The sequence below is a fragment of the Centruroides sculpturatus genome, unplaced genomic scaffold (assembly GCF_000671375.1).
Source record: "Centruroides sculpturatus isolate CEXI.00-Female unplaced genomic scaffold, Cexi_2.0 scaffold235, whole genome shotgun sequence".
Taxonomy (NCBI): domain Eukaryota; kingdom Metazoa; phylum Arthropoda; class Arachnida; order Scorpiones; family Buthidae; genus Centruroides; species Centruroides sculpturatus.
In genome coordinates, this window is record NW_019384436.1 from 48,697 (window position 1) to 69,167 (window position 20,471).

The 20,471-nt window shown below is 35.7% G+C and overlaps 2 protein-coding genes across 6 annotated transcripts; one reads left to right on the forward strand and one right to left on the reverse strand.

Moving 5' to 3' along the window:
- Positions 1 to 866: 866 nt before the first annotated feature.
- LOC111619936 (sodium-coupled monocarboxylate transporter 1-like) lies at positions 867 to 15,763 on the forward strand. Of its 2 annotated transcripts, none has more exons than XM_023361761.1 (27): positions 867 to 1,257; positions 1,960 to 2,434; positions 3,541 to 3,606; positions 3,670 to 3,721; positions 3,867 to 3,934; positions 4,005 to 4,159; positions 4,225 to 4,365; positions 4,426 to 4,555; positions 5,061 to 5,149; positions 5,231 to 5,346; positions 5,420 to 5,487; positions 5,556 to 5,642; positions 5,771 to 5,943; positions 6,021 to 6,121; positions 7,714 to 7,817; positions 11,967 to 12,032; positions 12,101 to 12,152; positions 13,126 to 13,193; positions 13,571 to 13,725; positions 13,795 to 13,935; positions 14,028 to 14,157; positions 14,234 to 14,438; positions 14,511 to 14,578; positions 14,646 to 14,732; positions 15,093 to 15,268; positions 15,334 to 15,553; positions 15,626 to 15,763. In XM_023361761.1, exons 2-27 carry the CDS (start codon positions 2,084 to 2,086, stop codon positions 15,731 to 15,733), a joined length of 3,177 nt encoding a protein of 1,058 aa, XP_023217529.1. In that variant the 5' UTR covers positions 867 to 1,257; positions 1,960 to 2,083; the 3' UTR covers positions 15,734 to 15,763. The 2 variants fall into 2 exon arrangements, with proteins under 2 accessions (XP_023217529.1, XP_023217528.1); XM_023361760.1 differs by having other exon boundaries at positions 867 to 1,055; positions 1,124 to 2,434.
- Positions 15,764 to 16,210: 447 nt separating this feature from the next.
- LOC111619940 (paired box protein Pax-6-like) lies at positions 16,211 to 20,469 on the reverse strand. 4 transcript variants are annotated; one of them, XM_023361772.1, is made up of 7 exons: positions 19,418 to 19,919; positions 17,503 to 17,576; positions 17,347 to 17,434; positions 17,144 to 17,276; positions 16,915 to 17,080; positions 16,700 to 16,841; positions 16,211 to 16,636 (listed from the first exon to the last, which is right to left on the reverse strand). In XM_023361772.1, the coding sequence occupies exons 3-7, from the start codon at positions 17,426 to 17,428 to the stop codon at positions 16,278 to 16,280; spliced, it is 882 nt and encodes a 293-aa protein (XP_023217540.1). In that variant the 5' UTR covers positions 17,429 to 17,434; positions 17,503 to 17,576; positions 19,418 to 19,919; the 3' UTR covers positions 16,211 to 16,277. The 4 variants fall into 4 exon arrangements, with proteins under 4 accessions (XP_023217540.1, XP_023217538.1, XP_023217539.1 ...); XM_023361770.1 differs by having other exon boundaries at positions 17,503 to 17,616; XM_023361771.1 differs by having other exon boundaries at positions 17,347 to 17,576.
- Positions 20,470 to 20,471: the final 2 nt, after the last annotated feature.

The window sequence follows — 20,471 nt, forward strand, 5'->3', positions numbered from 1 at the left end:
TATCAATTTCTGCAATGTTCTACTTTTACTATCAGAGATTATATTATGATAAATCGTCTTAAATATTATGATAAATCGTCAATCCCTTAGGCATTGGGACAATGCATGTATGAGTGTATGCACAATTGTATTCATGTGTTACGTATGCACCACGTGTATACGTAAAAAAGCCCACCAACGGCCGAGTGGATGAAACTACTAAACAATGGTAGTTTGTCACGGGTTCGCACGGTCACGTGGAGTTTTCGGGGTTTTTTTCACCTTTGTAGTATGTAAATAGGGGCCACTTTCCGTAAGAAAGTCCTTCGAAGAGACATCCCTCTCTCGGCAATCGCTGTAAACAAATAATCTTTTTTGAAAGAAACAATGAAAGAATTGAATTGAAAGAAACAATGTGGTCTGTTTGTACTTAACCAATAATATGACGAGAAAGAATGTGTTGTCAAAGACATCATTAGATTTGAAATTTTTATTTGGCTGGCGCGAAACGTAAATTAAGCATTGGAGGGACCTTTGTCATATTCCGCCTAAGAGACTGGAATTTGTAGTTACTCCAGGAATATCAATTTTAAAGCAATCTGAAGGAATAAATTTATCTAAACTGACTTAAAATCGCTATTTATAGTGTGCTGATCTGGGGTATCATCTAGTATAACAGTTGTTCATCTGGTGATTGCATTGTATACATGTATAAAGTTTAAATAGAATTATTCAGAAGAATTGCAAAAGAAAAAAGGAACAGTTCAAGGAAGTCATTTAATTAAGGAAATTTCCAATATTCTTTCTTGTTATTAAGTTATTTCTGAAGGACGCAATAACGATTTTCCCTTATTAAATCTTTATTTTCTAACAATTTAACTTCGTTCAGACATAAATGAGGTTGTACGAGTAAATTCCAAGTACTTTTTTGCACGTGATTTAATTTTCGTTTAAGGATCGTAATATACCGACCAGAACTCCATTGCATCTACAATTCATTCTGTCATCTTAATTACGTGCTACAGTAGACTTTTATATTTCGTCTTCTACCCTCAACGGAGGAGGATCTGTTAAGAGTTAGTGATTCTTAGTTGAGACTAGTTCTGCTGCCTTCGATACTAATAGAGTACATTAAAATCTGTAGGAATTAACGATCCATTTTAACCATCATCATCTATCATCGGTATCGAGACATCGCCTTTTGTCAGTTGATTGAACAGAAGATTTGTAACGTCGTCCATCCCTCCTCTCTTTAAACACCAATATCATTAGTTAAAAGTAAGTATTCTCTCACCTAATATCAAGAATTAGTTTAATTATGATCTAATTTATAAGAGGACTGAAAAAAAATGTCCGTCCCTCCCTCCTTCCACGAATAGTAACTTCGAAATTAGTACTTAATAGTGAATAGAAAATGAGATAGTTATGGCCGCTCACTGATTACAAAAACTTCTTTGAGTGTTCTTCAAGGGTCATCATTAATTTAACAACAGAAGGTTAAGTTATATGAAAAGGTATTCCTCCTATTATAAATACCTTTAACCGTGTCAAATGAAGTCTTAGTGAATTTAGTAATATCATACTTAAGAAAGTATAATGTGAATGTATAATTATCCAATAAATTCCTATTAAATTATCTTCAATATCAGGTGTGGTAGCTTAGAGTCCATACGATTAGCAAAGAGCTTAATCGTATGGACTCGTGTGATATATTCGATTATATAGAGCATATTTTTATGAAAAATAATGAAAAATTAGCGAGTTTCTACGAGAAAATGAAAACAAAAGCTAAAATTAACCATATATTGAATCAGAAAGAGTTAAAAGGAAAGGTCATTGAAGACTTTCTATAAATGCATATTTTTGAAGACAAACTTTCCTCAAAGTTTTTCAGACAAAATAAAGGAAATTTCGAAAGTTCCGCAATATGAATTCTTTTCAGCAATTTACCACATCATAACATAAATTTTTAAATTGCAGCAAACCGTCCCTTGTCGTTTACTTGTAGAAACAATGCCAACCACGTGATCGACTGACGTAAAATAATAATCCATTCTATTGTATTACTCGCATTTTGTCGGGGGCTTTGTCATTTGTCTGGAAAATGTCCGAACGAGATCACGTCGGTCGCTTCTGCGTGGCAGATTACGTGGTATTCGCATTCATGTTGGCAGTATCGGCAGCCATTGGTATCTACTACGCTTGCACCGGTCAGAAACAGAAGACAACCAACGAGTTCCTCCTAGGAAGCAAGAACATGAGCATCTTTCCTGTGGCCATGTCCATCTTGGCCAGTTTTCTCTCGGCCATCACTCTCTTGGGACTACCAGCGGAGATGTACCAGTATGGCACACTCTATACCATGATCGGGATTTCAGTCTTCCTCATGGTCCCGGCTGCTGCTCATTTGTATCTTCCAGTTTTCTACAATCTCAAATTAACCAGCGCTTACGAGGTGAGTTCATTTTTAATTATGAAATTATCTTAAAAAATTGTGCCACGCGCGTACGTCGCTGGCCTTGATGCTTTCAAAGATCATCCTTGGTTCGAGCGGTAACGGGAAGTAATTATATATATATATACATTTTTATCATTGATCGTAGTATAATAAGCTTCCTTTTGGAATAGAATTATATTGTTGTGTGTTTGCTTTATGTAATTATGTAGTTAGTATGTCAAACATTATCCTATTATGATCTATACAAATACCACTAAACCTTTAGAATGTGATTAACTCTTTTATCAAACTGCCATCTTTTAAATTAAATTATATGCTACTGTTTAAATATCTTTTATCACGATATCCATAGGATAATTCCTATAGTTATCCTCTTTCTATACAAATATGGGGGCTTTTCCGTGTTTCTACCTCCCAAACTCATTGTTTTTTTCAAGTTGCTACAGAGTAACAAGCATTTTTACATTACTACGAATTACATTTATTTATATACTTAACTAACTTTTTATTTTTTTCTTCTTGAAATTCTACTTACTCCCTTGTTTCTACTTTCATACCTGTTGAATATTTTTACCACTTCTATATTGGTTTCCTCCCTATTAATTTAACGAGAATCGTAACCCAGATCCTTTAATTTTTATGTGAATCTACAAATTTTGAGGAAATTTAAACACGCGCGTGTGCCAAATTTGAGGCACACGATCTCAATTAATATTGATTTTTCCCAAATACCTAACTTCGTGAACATTAAACAAATCAGATTACTCATCTTTACGAAATGAGGAACATCAGAAATGCAATGGATCAGAGATGAGGACACAGATGTTCCTCATTTCTGATTTTCTAAATTCTACGAATTACATGTCAACAACGTGAGGAAATTTAGTTATTTAATGCCCATAAGCTATTTCTATATTTTACATCCTCCTGTTTTTATAATTCTTTGATATATTTATATTCCTTAACGCTTTTCCTTTTTAGATAAATGCAATCCTACAGGTTTTATATATTTATATACTGAGTCGTTCTAAACTTAATTAATGTTAAAATCTCTCAAAACAATAAACCTTATCCCTCAATTGATACTCATCTTTACATTATAGTACCTAGAATTAAGATTTAACAAGTATATCAGAAGCGTGGCTTCTGCCGTCTTCGCCTTTCAAATGGTAAGTATTATTACCTCATAGAAGTCTTAATTGGCTACACCACTAATTTGATTTTGTTTTCAGATGATTTACATGGCCATAGTACTTTACGCCCCTTCTCTAGCTCTGTCTCAAGGTAAGTGTAGTGGTTTGACGCTTTGCGTGACGTTTAGTGCATCCGGAGTTGTGACACGTTTTCCTGAACGAGGATTAAATTACTGGAAGCTTGCATAAGGATCAAAACACTGTAAACACCTCATTTCTTTTTTCAAACATTTCAGTTACAGGTATTGGTCTCTGGTTCGCTGTCTTGTCGACGGGTATTGTTTGCACATTTTACACCACAATCGTGAGTATCGTTGGATTTCCTTTATCATTTTGAGCAACTCCTTATACCGGGCCTTGTTTCTCTTCTTTAGGGAGGAATGAAAGCTGTAGTTTGGACCGATCTGGTTCAAGTTTTCATGATGTTCATTTCCATGTTTACCGTAGTAGCCAAAGGTGCCAATGACGTGGGAGGTATGAGACAAGTTTGGGAGACCAGCGTAAACGGAAAGAGGATCGAGTTTTTTAAGTAATTCTCTCAATTTAACCTAAATAACCGCCTTCACACTACGTTTACACAAGAAATATTTGTAGTTTCGACACAGATATCGGACAAAGACATACATTTTGGAATCTTCTAGTCGGAGGATACTTCATGTGGTTATCGACATATGGAGTCAATCAAGCTATGGTACAGCGATACCTCAGTCTACCTTCTCTCAAAGCTGCTCAGAAGTAAGTTGTATATCTTGGATATACTGTTTGAGACGTATTTTACGAATATAAATCTTTCAGAACTGTCTGGATCAATTTACCTGCTTTGACACTGCTGCTAACTTTGTGTGGTCTTTCTGGTCTGATTGTATACACAAAATATCACGACTGCGATCCGATATTAACGAAACAAGTTCAAGCACCCGATCAGGTAATTATTAAAATTATGCAATAAATTTATAATTTAAGTAATTACTGGTATTAAATCGTGTCAGTAAATAAACATAATGTGATATAAATACCCTAAAGAGCTTGTTCTAAGTGTTTAAGTGTGCATCGTTTCATCTAGAACAGAATCTAATTGGGTATCTGTATAGTGTACTATTTATATACAGTAGAAACCACCACCACGTTACCTGTCGATTGTAGCGCCGCGAAACTAGGTCTTAAACGGTAACATTACGTTAGATTTTGAGTAAATTCATTTACCTTCAAATACAGTAATTGCAATACAGTGTTTATAGTTTATGATAGTTTAAATACACGGTGCTTGATGTATCCAACAAACAAAGATTCATTAGAAAAATAGGTAACTGGTATACATTTTGGAATAAACGTGCAAATTATTTATTACAATAAACTAGAACAAATTACAATTAGAACAATTAGAAGAAAATGACTCTAATCTTAAGCATTTGCATTGATATTTTCTTCAGTTGTTCCCCCTCTTCGTTATGGATACTCTAGGAAATTTTCCAGGATTGCCCGGTCTCTTTGTTTCTGGAATTTTTAGTGGTGCTCTTAGGTATTGTACAAATGTTTTAGAAGTATTTAATTACGCGTGTCGTATTTCTTTTCTTAATCCTTTTACGATTATTATTCACAGCACTGTTTCTTCAGGAGTTAATTCTTTAGCAGCGGTTACTCTGGAAGATTTCATAAAAGCTTACTTCAAATTCGATTTAACGGAGAGTAAAGCGACTAAACTCACCAAAATATTAGGTAAATGTGTTAAGAATTTTTTTAAAAAAATAATATACTCGTTGTTCTTATTTATTTTATTAATGTATTACAGCTCTGGTATACGGTATAGTGGCCATTTTGTTAGTTATAGTGGCTCAATACATGGGAAATGTACTTCAGGTAAATGTCACACAGAGTAGTAAATACATTAAAATCAGTCATATTTATTGTTTATATTTTATCTCAAGGCTACTTTGAGTCTTTTTGGCATGATTGGTGGACCTCTACTAGGTTTGTTCACTTTAGGAATGTTTTTCCCATGGTCTAACAGCACGGTGAGTTAAGATTATGTTGCATAAAAACGGATTTATGGATAGTATCTATAGTAGAAGTTGGTCCTTTCTTTATTAACTTTCCACACTATTATATAAAACTAATATCCTTACATTACTTCCTTCTCAAGGGAGCAGCTACTGGATTAATAAGTGGATTAGCTGTTTCTTTCTGGATTGGGATTGGAGTGTTTATATACAAACCTTACTTTCCCAAGGCTCCTGTATCGATACAAGGGTGTTCAGAAGCTCTACTCAACGTCACTACTATCATTCGCAACAATACAACAACTGTGCGCACAAAGTAAGTGTTGATTTCAACAATTTATTCACTACTACGTCACAACGTGTTGCTAAAACTTATTGTTTTTTTCCCCCAAGCCAAGATATATTCCCTCTGTATAGAGTGTCATACGTTTGGTACAGCGTCATAGGGTGTCTCTGGTGTACTATAGTAGGATTAATAGTCAGTTTTTGTACAGGTTAGTCTAATAAAATTTCATATATTCGCTAGGTAATTTCTGAAAGTATGACAAGGATGACTGGCGTTTTGTCTGTTGAACTGTGAAAATAAATTTATTGTAAACAATGTATAAGATGTTTTTGTTGTTGTTACCACGTTTTAATGAAAAATAACAGATTAAAAAATAGTAAAAATATCTACAGAAATAAACTATTTACACGGTATTGTTTACAATGAAAATCAAGGTTATACAAGATAATATTTTTATTTTATCGAAGTACTTGGTGGATAAAGCGTGACAGACAGATTATCGACTGTGCAAACACGTGACTAAAACATTCTTCCATAATTTTTGTTACTGCAACCTTAGATAACAGGTAAATTCAGTAATAAGTTATTTATTTATCTTTCTTTTTAGTATATTTTTACGTACTAAAAGTATTTCACTCTCTCTCTCTCTGTGTACGTGTGTAACTGCAGTTCTATAGACAATATAGCTTCAAGAAAACAAATTATAACTGTACGAATGTATCCACTCGTATTTTCCTAGTATAAGGAAAGGTGAATAGCTTCTATATAGTGTTTTTTTTTCTTTCTAAAACCATAGGAGTTATATATATTTATGTGTTACTAAATAGCATTTCTCTTTTCTTTCAAAGGGTGTACACACACTTCTAATCAGTTACACATTCTAAACGAAGTATGTATGCCATAAAGATATAATATATAGGCTATATATAACGTTTGGACAATGATATTTATTAGTAATTCCTTCTTGATTATTTTAATTGAAGAAAAGACAAATGAATTACAATATCATTTAATGCAATAAATTTTCGGGTAATTAATGTTTTTATGAGTGTAAATGACTCCTCATTTACACTCATAAAAACATTAATTACCCGAAAATTTATTGTTTTGTATACAAATTAAGTTGTAAAATCGTATTTTAATGAATTACATAACCAAATCTTATGTTAATTATAAATATTTTCCAATTCTCCGTGTGGCATGTAAACAGACGATCACATATTAAACACTTCCAGAGAAATTCTGTATAATTTATAAACGTGTTTGTGTATAAATTGCAATTGTTGAATTATATAACAATCAAAATATTCTACTATTTATTATTTCGAGTGATTGCTCCCTTCTCACTTCTGGCATATTGGAGTTGTTCCAATATTCCAATTACATCTTACAAAAAACCATGAATCATTGAAAAATTCATCTTCGTGTATGGTCCCGAATTAATATAAATTTTTGGCATATTCTTATATTATATACGGAAGTAATCAACAGATTTTCTTAACAAAGTTTTAAAAAAAACGGAAAAAATAATGTCTTAATAGTCATTTCGCCGCCATCTTGTTTCTCAAAGCGATTGGTGATACCTTTATAACACTGTTGATTATTCCGTTTTATATGAATTCCATGTTGTACGAGTCATTCAAATTTTACAAATACGTGTGCCGGGCTGTGAACTGCTCACGTATTTGTAAAATCTAAGTGACTCGTACAACATGGAATTCATATAAAACGGAATAATCAACAGTGTTATAGGGGGGTCGACTGTATTTTGTTCTAAATATACGCCGTTTTTTTACATAGGTGCGAAGAAACCCGAAGACGTATCTTGTAAACTTCTTTCTCCACCTATTGTCGACCTTTACAAGTTCCTACCTCTTCCAATAAGACCGAAATTTCAACAAAAAGTAAGTCTACTCTAATGTTTTCCCTTCTGAGAATACTTACTCTAGCTGTCTTTCTTGTATGCGACACACGCACCGAACGTGAACTACAATTAATGAGACGATCTGGTATTGTGTCGAGAGTTTACGAGTTTTTATCGAGTGGAAAATTAGTAGCTTGCAAATAATAGATAATGTTAAAGTACTGTATTTTAATAGAGGAATTGAGACATGAAATATGTGGCGAGTAATGGCTAAACGTATGGAAAAAGGAGCCTTTTATACAGTAAAATAGCTTTAAAAACTGGGAATAAACGTTTTTTGCTGGGAAAATAATCAAAAAGGAAACGTTTTAAGCGAGTTTAAAACGAAATTCTCGTATTAAATAAGTAAAAAAAGGTACTTTTTTAAAAGAAAATAAGTCATTATTCTGCAGGAATCAAACAGGTTTTTGTATTTTAATGAGAGTATAACAATACTAATATATAGTGTACGAGCATTAAAAATAGGATTTTATGTTAGTAAAAAATAATAATGTGTTTCTTTAACTGTTTTATAATTAAAAATACAATTTTTGGGTGGTTTTAAAGTGCAAAATTGCCATTTTAGAGCCTTTTATAAGTTAATAAATTGTAGTAAATAATAAGAAAAAAAAAAAAGCTTTAAAAGTATATTTTTACGTGTTAAAGACTTGTTTAACTCGTAACAGGATGAACTGAATGAAAAAACAAAGTTTAAAATATCGTAATTTTTTTTTCTTTTCTTTCTAACAATAACCGAAACACAATTACTCGCCTCCTATTTATGGATTACAAATTCCAAAAATAACACTAAACTCTAATGAATTAAAAAGAAAAGTCAGTTTTTTCTGACGTCATTACACCTCGGTGACCCGTAGAATACGGCTTTTGACGTGACGTCACAATTAAAAGCCCGTTTACGTCACTCATTACAGGAAGACGATGATTACAAGGATCGTAATGGCATATCCAACAGTGGTTTCGTCACAAACGAAGACGACGTCAAACACGAGAAGCAAACACGTTTGTAAGGTTACGTCAACCCCCGAATAGAGCAGTTCACGTAGAAGATTTGCACCCTTTTTTTCACCTCCAACTTCTTATTTAATGTTAAATAAAGCGCTTAATAATTATAGCCACCGGACTCGTTCTCTTACACGCAAAGTTAAATGTCCTAATGATGAATAAAAACCCGATTATACCTTTAACCCTTCTAGATAAGAACCTTCAATTGACCTCTACTAATTGTGATACGTTGGTGTTAGAATAAATAGGGGGTGCCACACCCGATTATCCGTGCTAATTAGCGAGTTAAGGCATGTGACGAGTAATTTTTTCTTAAAATTATACCTAAAGGTTTTACGCGTTACGCGAGAAACCGGATAAATTATGTCACACCTTGCCTTCTTCGCTATCACCATCTGTCGTCGGATAGAGGTACTAAAGTTGCTAGACCCGTCGGCTTTTTCTCAGGAAGTACCATCGGAGCGTCGCGGGTACTTAAAAGTTGCGACAGGTTTACGTTTAGTATCAAACCATGGTCGAGGTTGATGTGGCGCGCTTCGGTATCGTCGACTACGTGGTGTTCGTGGCCATGTTGTTGGTATCGGCTGCCATAGGAATCTACTATGCGTGCAGCGGAGACAAGCAAAAAACAACCAAAGAATTCCTCCTGGGTAACAGGAACATGAAAGTCTTCCCTGTAGCAATGTCCGTTTTAGCCAGTTTCCTGTCGGCCGTCACCATTCTCGGTGTACCTGCCGAGGTGTACCAGAATGGTACCATGTTCGTCGTGTGTTGTCTTGGCTTCTTGATGATGATACCCGCATCTGCTTACCTTTATCTTCCGGTCTTCTACAATCTGGGAGTCACCAGCGCTCACGAGGTAAGTCCCACCAGCGTAACAATACTGTATTTTTCTGTTATCGTCTTAACGGTTTGCGGTTTCTTCACGCTTTAACACCGTAACTGTTACGCTTATCTAATATTATTCCTTTTTTTTCCTCGCTAGATTACGTTAATATTAAAATATGGCTTTGAATTCCCTTCTCTTATATTCTTAGTGTTTAAAATGCCCCGTAATTAAATTTACAGGTTTTTAACAACTCGTGTAACAAGTCCTTCTCATAATTTTTCTCATAACTCACCTAATGATAGCGCGTGAGCATCTTTATTCTGATTCTGTGGGATGAAGGATCCGAGGATGATGGACCGTGATGAAGGATGTTCGTATTAAACAATTCCTCGATTAAGGCAATTTATGGACCCTTCTTTAGAAAGCCCAGGGCCTAAAGTTATGAGAATTGGATCATAATTGTCCTTGGAAGAATCGATAATATACACTTTGAAATGAAACTTTGACCACCAACATGGCTGGCAGGCTGTTTCATTTGTTTATATGAAAATACGAGGCTCATCTTACAAAATTTAATTAATATTATTTCAAAAATTACGTGTGAATACGAAGTTTTTTCGGTCTTTACCGGTTTAAAGTGTTCACGCGATAGTTTCAGAACTATTCTTTGATCGAAATGCCCTATTATAAGTGGCAAACTCGTACAAGTGTACAATACTATTATTAAATTATAGCATTTATCTAAATGTCCAACTGGAATTTCTTAAATTTTCCCGAAATTAGGAATTTCATAAACGATCTTCATCGCGCCAGTCATCGAATGTTTAGTAATTCACTCCATTATGTTGAATTCCCTATAAGGGAGGCAGCGAGGCTGACTTTATAGAAGGCAAATGATAAGACAGAACCGTACCGAGCGCGATATTTTTAAATTACTTACACACTAAAAAGTTCTGCTTCCTCCTTCCTCCATTCCAGAGAACGAAACGTTACGCAAACTTTTAACGATCGTGAAAACAGGAAGTTTTATTCCCTAACCGATATTGATACAAAGGGTGGAGTCGCCGTTACAAAATATTATATTAAGATCACGGAGTGATGGAGCAAAAATAAAACAAAACAAAAAAAAAGTGGATTTTTCCATCGTCTTCGACTAACCCCGACCTTGTCGATCATCCTCATTATTTTTGTTACTTTATACACAGAATGAACGGATGTAGTTTCAATAAAAATTTTATTCTTCGTGTCACGAAAGTTTTACGTCATTTCCCTCGATATTTCGCTATTAAATCAATAACAATCGTGTGTCGTAACGGATAATCACTTAAATAATTGACGATAGACCTTACATTTTCGTGTATAATCCAATGAATAGAAAGAATATTTCTTTTAGTTTCCTGTTGGCTGATGAAATTCCTAAACATTATCGAATTTTTTTTATCACTTAAAGTACAGAAAGATTTAATTCTAATCTGATCGTCCGTAATCCGATATTACCAGAAATTAAATATCTAGTAAAATATTTCTGCTACTTTTACCTTTAACTGTATCGAGTTTGGCTTTCACTTTTATTGCATTATCACTTTCACAGTTTTCACTTATTTTCCTCATCTAAAAACTGAAAAAAGCCGCTATTTTATATCGTTGTCTTTCATTATTGGAGTTAAGAAATGAAGCGTAAAACTTCAATTCCCTCAAAAATGCAATCGTAATTGTATTTGATTTGTTTTTCGGAAGTAGTAGCATTTTATTTCCGGTCCTTTCCGGAAATATGAACCGGAAATTAAATGCTACTACTTCCGAAATTGAAAGTAAGTGTTGCATTAGAAGTAAGGCACACAGTTCTTCCAGACTTCTGTATTCTCCACAAGAGCTTTTAGGCTATTGTTTTCTTACTACAAGAGTTGTCCTAAACTATTGTTTTCAATACAACCTATAGTTTTACACCCTTCATTGTATACAGTGTGTTAGAATCGCGGTTGTTAATGCATACCCGTAAATGGAGCTTCACTTTCATGAGCTCTATTATTGTGATGGTAACACGGAGCCGATAACGGCTCCGTGTTACCATCACATCACAATAATAGAAATAGTACAAGTAAATCAGACTGCTTTTTAATGACTTTCTACAGATAATTTCTTAATTTGAAAGTAAATTATTAATAATTCTCTTAAAATCTCCGATAGCGTAACACGAGAAATGAGCGATGGAATTTGTGTTCTTGTAAAGGGAAACCGCGATCGAATAACGTAACATTAAAATGTGGATAACGCGTAACTGGTTTTCTATATTTGCAGTATCTACAGCTACGCTTCAATCGAATACTGAGATCTATAGCATCTACCATATTTTCCCTAAACATGGTAAGTAAAACTATTCTATACTCGAATTTCTATATGACACTAGTAACACGCTGTTAATTTCCCTACAGCTGATGTATATGGCGATTGTCCTCTACGCTCCATCCTTGGCTCTCTCCCAAGGTAAGTTACTGCACTTGACACATTGACGTATAACTATACAAATTGCAAAATTCTCGTGTTTCCATCTGTTGGAGGGGGTGGTGAATTAATTCATCCTCGTTTCGACGAATTATTTCGACTGGAAAAAACGTTACGACAGCAGATATCGAATTCTTTCGTGACACTTTTTACAAAATACGCACACGCTAATTCTAGAACAAGGGGTCGAGTAGAACACATCTCGCTCCGTTTCGTGATACAGGTAGTTCCATCCTTGATAATGACCGCGTGAATTACTCTATCGTCGAATACACGAAAAATCCGTGTGGTTCCAACTCTCGTTAGTCACGTTACGATGGCAAAAAATTACGAAGATAACTAGACCATATTAGGTAACAAATAGACTATATCATATTCGTTTATCATTATTACACGTGGTTATTAATTACGACTCAATTATCATTAGATAGAATGCCTTTCGAGACAAATCACGCAATTTTAAACGCCGCCAGCCATCCCATCACTTTCTGGGACCGACAGGATCCTCTCTGCCACGTGATCTCTCGCACGGACACGCTCCACTTACCATAACTCGATCACAAATTAAGTTTCCTAACAACCCACACTTAACTTTCGATTAATTGATGTTTACGGACTCCATTTTTTAGGCATTCAGTTTCCTAATATCCCCGAATTCTTCAATTATTTATAACTTCCATAGATAATAATTGCGTAACTTCTTGGCAAACCGTGCAATTTATTGACAAAATATGTCCGTATTCGTGTGTGTAATTTGGATAAGCTGCGAGGTTTCTTTAAATTCTAACGAGCTATTCCGTGTCTACAAACTGTGCCATTTCTTAAACCTCCTCCCCCCTCGAAAACTATGCCACTATTTATAGAAATGGCTGGACAAGTTATGCTAATTAAGTAAAAACTAAGATTTTACTGTGTATAATTTCACGTGTTATAACTGAATTATTTTTACTTCCAGTTACTGGAATTGGTCTGTGGTTCGCAGTGTTATCCACTGGTCTAGTATGCACCTTCTACACAACAATAGTAAGTATGCAAAGAAAAGGATTTCTACTCGAATTTTCTGGGAAACAAAACCACGTAAGGACACGATACATTCACGATTTTCGTGACAATAATATTTTCTGAGAACTTACATATTTATGAGCTTTGAAAAATGAAACCTCTCCCTATTATCCGGTTGTAAATTTAGTTTCCTTACTAATTGATACTTTACCGTTTGTGGTATGACGAGTAACGAGACAGTTCTTTACCATAATTAAAAGGCTATTAAGGGAAAATTCCCCACACTCGGTAACAAGTGATTGTATTTCCTCGTCCAGACGTGAAAAAAAAAATGTTTGTTTCCTTGTATCAAACAAAGAAACGGTTTTTCCACGTGACGAGCAATTGTTTAATTTCAGGGTGGACTGAAAGCTGTGGTATGGACCGACCTGTTTCAGGTGATAATGATGTACTGTTCTATGATAGCCGTTGTTGCAAAGGGTGCAACCGATATCGGTGGGATGAGGCACGTCTTCAAAGTTAGTGCCGATTCGGGAAGAATAGAGCTATTCAAGTATGACGTTTTTCATTTATTTTTAGCATTGATGAATATTGATGTCACAGATCTTATCCTACGTTTCAGTTTCGATACAGACGTCACCACACGTCACACTGTATGGAACTTAGCCATCGGAGGATATTTTATGTGGGTTACCACTTACGGATGCAATCAAGCTATGATCCAGCGTTATGTGGCACTGCCCTCCCTCAAGGCTGCTCAGAAGTAGGTAATTTTCCTTCTTCCTTCCCTGAAAAATTTCCTTTCTTTATCAACATAATTATGAATTATCGAATGTAATTTTCTACTTCTCAAAGGACGATCTGGATCAATTTACCTGGATTAGCTCTGCTGACGTCATTAGCCTGTCTTGCCGGGTTGGTTATCTATGGCAAATATCATGGATGCGATCCTATGATGGTGAAAAGGGTCTCCGCTCCGGATCAGGTGAATATCGACGTCATTTAACCATCTCTACATCGAATTGCAGCCCTTCTAAAGCTTAATAAATTTCCGTTTTCAGTTATTTCCCTTATTTGTCATGGAGATATTAGGAGATTTTCCCGGAATTCCCGGACTCTTCGTATCCGGGGTCTTCAGTGGAGCGCTTAGCACAGTTTCCTCGGGTGTTAATTCCTTGGCGGCCATCACTTTAGAGGATCTGATCAAAACTTACATTAAACCCGACTTGTCTGAAATTTCGGCAACGAGACTTTCGAAAATTCTAGGTAATTACTGTTCATAATTTTAATCTGTCATCGCAATCACGTGTTCCACGTATTCTTAATTGTTATTTCTAGCTTTCTTGTATGGAATTGTAGCCATTCTTTTGGTTCTTGTGGCACGCCAAATGGGAAACATACTGAGTGTAAGTTAATTCACGTTCGCAATTCGACATTTAATTGAAGTAAAACTTAATTTAATTATCGTTGCAGGCTGCCATTAGTATTTTTGGTATGGTCGGAGGTCCTATGTTATCCATGTTCACAATGGGAATGTTCTTTCCTTGGATCAATTCGACGGTAAGTACACACTCATACTCGAAGAGTTATCTATACATTCAGCAGCATCCAAAATGCTATTATTCCAAACTATAGAAAAAGCATGAGGTAATGTGGGATTGTTGTTGTTCTTTGAGATAAATAGCAGCTCTTGAGGTGCCAACTCTTAGAATATTCTTCTGTAATTGCCTTCAAAACGGCCGAAAAATTTGGCCATCATTCTCAATAGAATGCTTTCATTCGTTCGCATAACTTTTAGTTGCGTGAAATTTTTGGTGTGTACACTGTTAACCTTCCTATACTAGAATCTCTCCTGAAACCATAGACAATAGAGAATTAGAAAGCTCTCACATAAATGATATCATAAACTTTACTTTTTAGGGCGCATTAGCAGGTGTGTTGGCCGGTTTGGGCATTTCCTTTTGGATGGGCATAGGCGCTTTCATTTACAAACCTTACTTTGAAAAGTTACCCGTTTCTGTGCAAGATTGTCTACCTCTATACTTGAACATTACTTCACAATCAAACTTCACTCAGCCAACCAGATCAACGATAAAGTAAGTGGCACTCAATTCGCTTTTCATAATCTTCCTCCTCCTATTCTAACAGCTATTTCTTGCAGCCAAGACATCTTCCCACTGTACAGAGTGTCATACATGTGGTACAGCGTTATCGGATGTATAGTAGCAGTAATAGTAGGGATTTTAGTAAGTTTCCTCACAGGGTACACAAAAGCAAAGGACTTGGACGTCAATTTATTGTCGCCCGTTGTCAGAGATATATTTTCTTCTCTACCTCGTTCAGTCAGGAAGAAATTGGGGATGGAGCGCTTCAAGAACGAAGTAAGATTAACTCATTGCCTCAATTCTTATCGATTTACCAAAGGTTTAATTTAACACGTAATCAAATTTCAGATTGTACCAGGTAAAGACCTTCAGGCAGAAGGAATCCATAATCGAGCCTTCGAAGACAGTATGGAGCTTTCCTCCAGGGAGAAGTCACCTAACGGGAATGTAGAGTGACTTTTATTATGTTTATAGAGTTTTTATGTACACAAATATTTGTAATTTAATCGGATTTGTTTTGTATGTATTAAAACTTGTATTTTATTTTTTTATCAACCCTATTTTAAACCCATTAACTCGAATACACATGGTATGTGTGCCCTTCTCGGCTGAACCTCTAGTGCTGTCGTTTATTCGCCTCAAATGGAACTAAACGGAAGTACCTCGACTAACAATATACAAGTATACTGTATATATATAGTAATGAGATCTACCCACAAGCTCTAGTTAGAGTATTTGAAATTCACGTGATTTGGTGATAATGTCAAGTACAATGCAAAACTGTATATTTAGTAATTCATATACACCGAAAGGTTCTCCATTTAATGTTTATGTTGATGATCCGTTTACGAGTATTCACCCTTTATCTCATATTTTAGGAACTGTTAATATTGAAAAAGCAGAATTCAGAGAGGAAAATGATCCAAAAATATATTTTAGAAAGAAAAGATGGTTTATTTAATCTAAAAATAAATAATCCTCAAAAAAGATTGACAACGAGTTAACTTGGATCAGCATCCAAGAGCGCGCAACCTTCCAGAGATGGTAAATTAAAGTGTGTATTGGTGGAAGAGGAATACTCCTCTAGGCACAACTTCTCTTCACACGGGGAAGGGGCATCCAGAAGAGATCCACAATTCTCTTCTGCGGCCGCCAAAGCCAATTTCACTACATCAGTTTCGTTGGATAGAGGTTCCTGAGATGCCAAACAGGCCAAATGCTGACTGTGGCAAAAGTGGCTCCAATCGATGCTGATGTTGCCAGGAAGATAAACGTTGGATAAGGGGAAAGTAAAAGTAGTGGATGAAGGTTGATCCACTAAAAGAGCGGGAAGATCCATTTGGTGAGTCGACAACGCGCCTGAAAATATGCCATTGTTAAAATCGTCCACTGTGAAAGACACCACGCGTATGGGAAACTTACTTTCTACTTCTTGAAGTAAATCCGTATCACAAGAAGAATTCAGTAATGCCTCGGTTACTTCCGCACCCTCCTGTGAAAACTGATGCTTATTGACTAATCTCTCTTGCTTTCTCCATTTTGCTCTTCGGTTCTGAAACCAAACCTTTAAGAAGAATGTATAAATTTGTAATCTAGTTAAAACCATTGCATCTCGATACAGATATAATAGAATATACCTGCACTCTTGCTTCAGTCAGATCGATCTTCAAAGCCAATTCTTCACGATAGAAGACGTCTGGATAATGAGTTTTCTGAAATGCCCTCTCCAGTTCCTCCAACTGATAACTTGTAAAAGTGGTTCTGTATCTTCTCTGTTTTCTCTTTCCACTGCTGGTTGATGGGCTAAAAGAGAGACATCTCTCAATATCTAAGCTCCTCTATTTATGATTCAGTTATAAAACTTACCTTTCCGAGTTATATACTTCTACTGTTTGAGAATCTTCACGTTTTTCATCAACAGAAGATTGCTTATCCGTTTCTACGGCGGATTGAAAGCTACATAACTCGTTATTCAATGAGGAAGCAATGTCAGAAAAGTCTACAAAAATGTTTATAAATTTCGGTAAAAATAGTAAAAAAAAATAAAAACATGGTCGATGGTTATTTACATTTAATATACAATACAACTTTTTCACAAAGTAAAACCTTTCCTTTTGTTCTTCTCCTGTCGTTTTCCATCATCAGCATCATTAGATCCAACTCGCTAACATCAGCAGTCCATCAATTTTGATGGACTGCTGATATTAGCGAGTTGGATCTACAACCAACTACCAAGTTTTATCCACTCGGCCACTGGCAAGTCCAAATTTCGCGGATTCGCCCTTCTTTGCCGAGTGGCCTTCCGAGACAAAAAAATCTTTCGTAAAACAGGTATGGTCCTGTGGAAATTTCAGGAATTTGTTGATGTGTTTAACATCTCAGTAGGAGTAGATTCCCATAGAAAGTCCTCTTCCCACTAGGCAGATCGCACGCATTGCATTGCGGCATCCCATCAAAGCAAACCAGATAAACCTTTCTTCAATTCTTTGACATTTCACGTAATCAAAATAATTAATATTTAATAACACTAAATTATTTTTGTACAACGTATAAAAATACTGAGTAGAAACGAAATCCTCAACTTGCAGCATATGAAAAAACATCAAAAATCAACTACAGTCGACCCCCCTATAACGTGGGTTTCTCCTATAACGGAAATTCCTGTAACATAGCGAAAAAATTGTAGCAGTATTCGTATAAAGTGACTCGCAAAACGTCGTCGCCGACTCCTGTCGCGACAAGATTGGTCGAATCTGGAACAATAGTGGACGAGCAGCCGAACTACTTTCCGCCGCCCAGCGCCACGCTACGGAGAGTTTAGGCGGCTAAATTCAATTTGCTATCGTCTGTACAGCATTAATATATAATTATATGTACAGTACTTAATTTATATATAATTATATATAAATTAATTACTGTATGTATAATTATATATTAACTTAATTTATTGTAACTTTATTATAATTATATATATACTTTCCGTCATCTAGCGCCACGCTACCGAGAGTTTAGGCTAGTAAGTTGAGTTTATTATCGTCTGTACAGTATGAAAATTAGGTACCGTAAGTCTAATACAGCACTAATTTTATACAATTCTTGTGAACGAAACATTTCTTATTCAACGGCCATAAAAATTATTTATATTAATGATGTCTCCAAAGTTCAAGTTATTTTTCTGCGAAAAATTCGTTATCAGAAATCGCGGCCGCCATTTCGTGCGCTGTTCCACGACGAAAACCAGCTTGAGCAACGGCGTAGTCGAACGGTGCACACTCGGTAAGTAATCCTACAATTTTTTGTTTATAGCGTAGTTTATACGGATTATTCCCAAAAAAAATTATACGTGTTTTGGAAATGTTGAGTGGAATTAGTCTAGAATCGGTTAATTTTATAGAAGAAAACCTTTCAAACAGCCTTAGTCCGTAAACTTCACACGTGTCGGGCTGCGATTGGCTCATGTACTTAATGATTCCTACTACGTAAAATTCGAATAACGTGGAACGTATCTAAGCGTTATAGGGGGGGGTCTACTGTACTGATAATTATTGATGGGCTTTTGTCAGTTATACTGAAACATTTTAGAACAAAATTAAGCAAATTTATACATAAAACATTTTAGAGCAAATTAAGGATCTGGAAATCTTTCGTGTCTTCTGTGCACAACATTTGTAACTCAACAGCTAGAAAACTGTGGCATTAAGTTTCGATTTTTCCTTTCATTTTCTACCTCCTCTCTCAAATTCACGGACTCAACATGTTTTCTAGTAAAACTTTTATTATTTCAGTATAACAACATAGCTTTATATTAGAAGGAAACTAAATTATTTCGTCATCAATAGTCGAGCGGATAACCCCACTAACAGGCTAGTCGAGTGCAACTTTTCTTCACCCGAATAGGGCCAATTTCTCACACCCAAAAAGTCCTACGACAGGCATCTTCTATGGGTAGATCTCCCACGTGTCGAGCTGCCTTATACCATCTATCTAACACACGCTTTAACGGGAATAGGAATATAATTAGGAAAATGGCACCGTGTGATAAAGTGTAAGCAAATTTCCTGGTGAGAGGGGACCACTGTACTTTGTTTAAACACATCACACAATAACGAAATTTCTTACGAACACGAGAAAACACCCTACCTTTGAAATAACAAGGGGGTTCCTGGTAATGGGTGAAGGTTTTCCGCTAGAAAAAATAAATGGCCGAAAATTTCGAATCGTTTTCCGAATGCGGAATCAACCGAGGATTGCTCTTAATTTAAATGAACTTTGGAAACCAAACAAGCGTCGTCATAGAGACCAATATATGAGGTATCCATGGCAACTACCACTTCTTAATTAAATTTCCTTCTTTGCTGAACAAATTGAGTTAGCTGCGTTAAATGTGGATAGGAGAACGGGTGGAAACCCTCTTTAACGCTAGGCAGGTAAGAAGAGTGCGCGTGTTTCTAACCGTTACAAAGGGCTAAAATTTCTTAAATCGGTAGAAAGTACACGTCAGAGATTACTCACTCAAGTATTTGCCTCCTTGAAAGCCCAATTGATCCGCTTGATCCAGGAAGGAGAAGGTGTTCTCTGCAGAATTCTGCAAGAAGGATAACGTGTTGGAATCGGAAGGGTCCTCGTTATCGTTTTCGTTCATGGCGATCGTTTCAACTTATCCCCCGTAAAACTTTAAACACCGAAACTCGGGTAGATGACGTAGATCCCTGTTGTAGGGCTTCCCTTCATTTTCTGCCTACTTCGTACGTTATGCGGTTACTAAAGATGCATTTTTTTCGTCATTTTTCACCTCTAAACGAGAATGAAGTCGAATCCTTTCATATTTCCGCGTAAAAAAACGGCCAAAAAGAAAAGGGGAAAACTTCGTTATTGCGCGACTCTCCTCCGGAGTGATCTACGACGAATAACCCGCTTTTAACGCCTGTACCAACGATTTTGCGCGTAACAAAGCTGTGTTTTTTTCTAATTAAAATGTATTTTGTTCAAATTAATATTGTGTTTATATTGATTTTTCATCGGCTTAATGGCAACGCATCCTTTCAAACGTAACGTTATCTGGCAATCGATAGTATAGAGGAGAAGCCAACCAATAGGATGATGTATGCCACTTTTTTGGCTTCTTTCTACTTCTTTAACTTTACGAATTGCTTAAAATTAGCTTTTTTTTGAAAGTGTTTCAACTGCAAAAAGT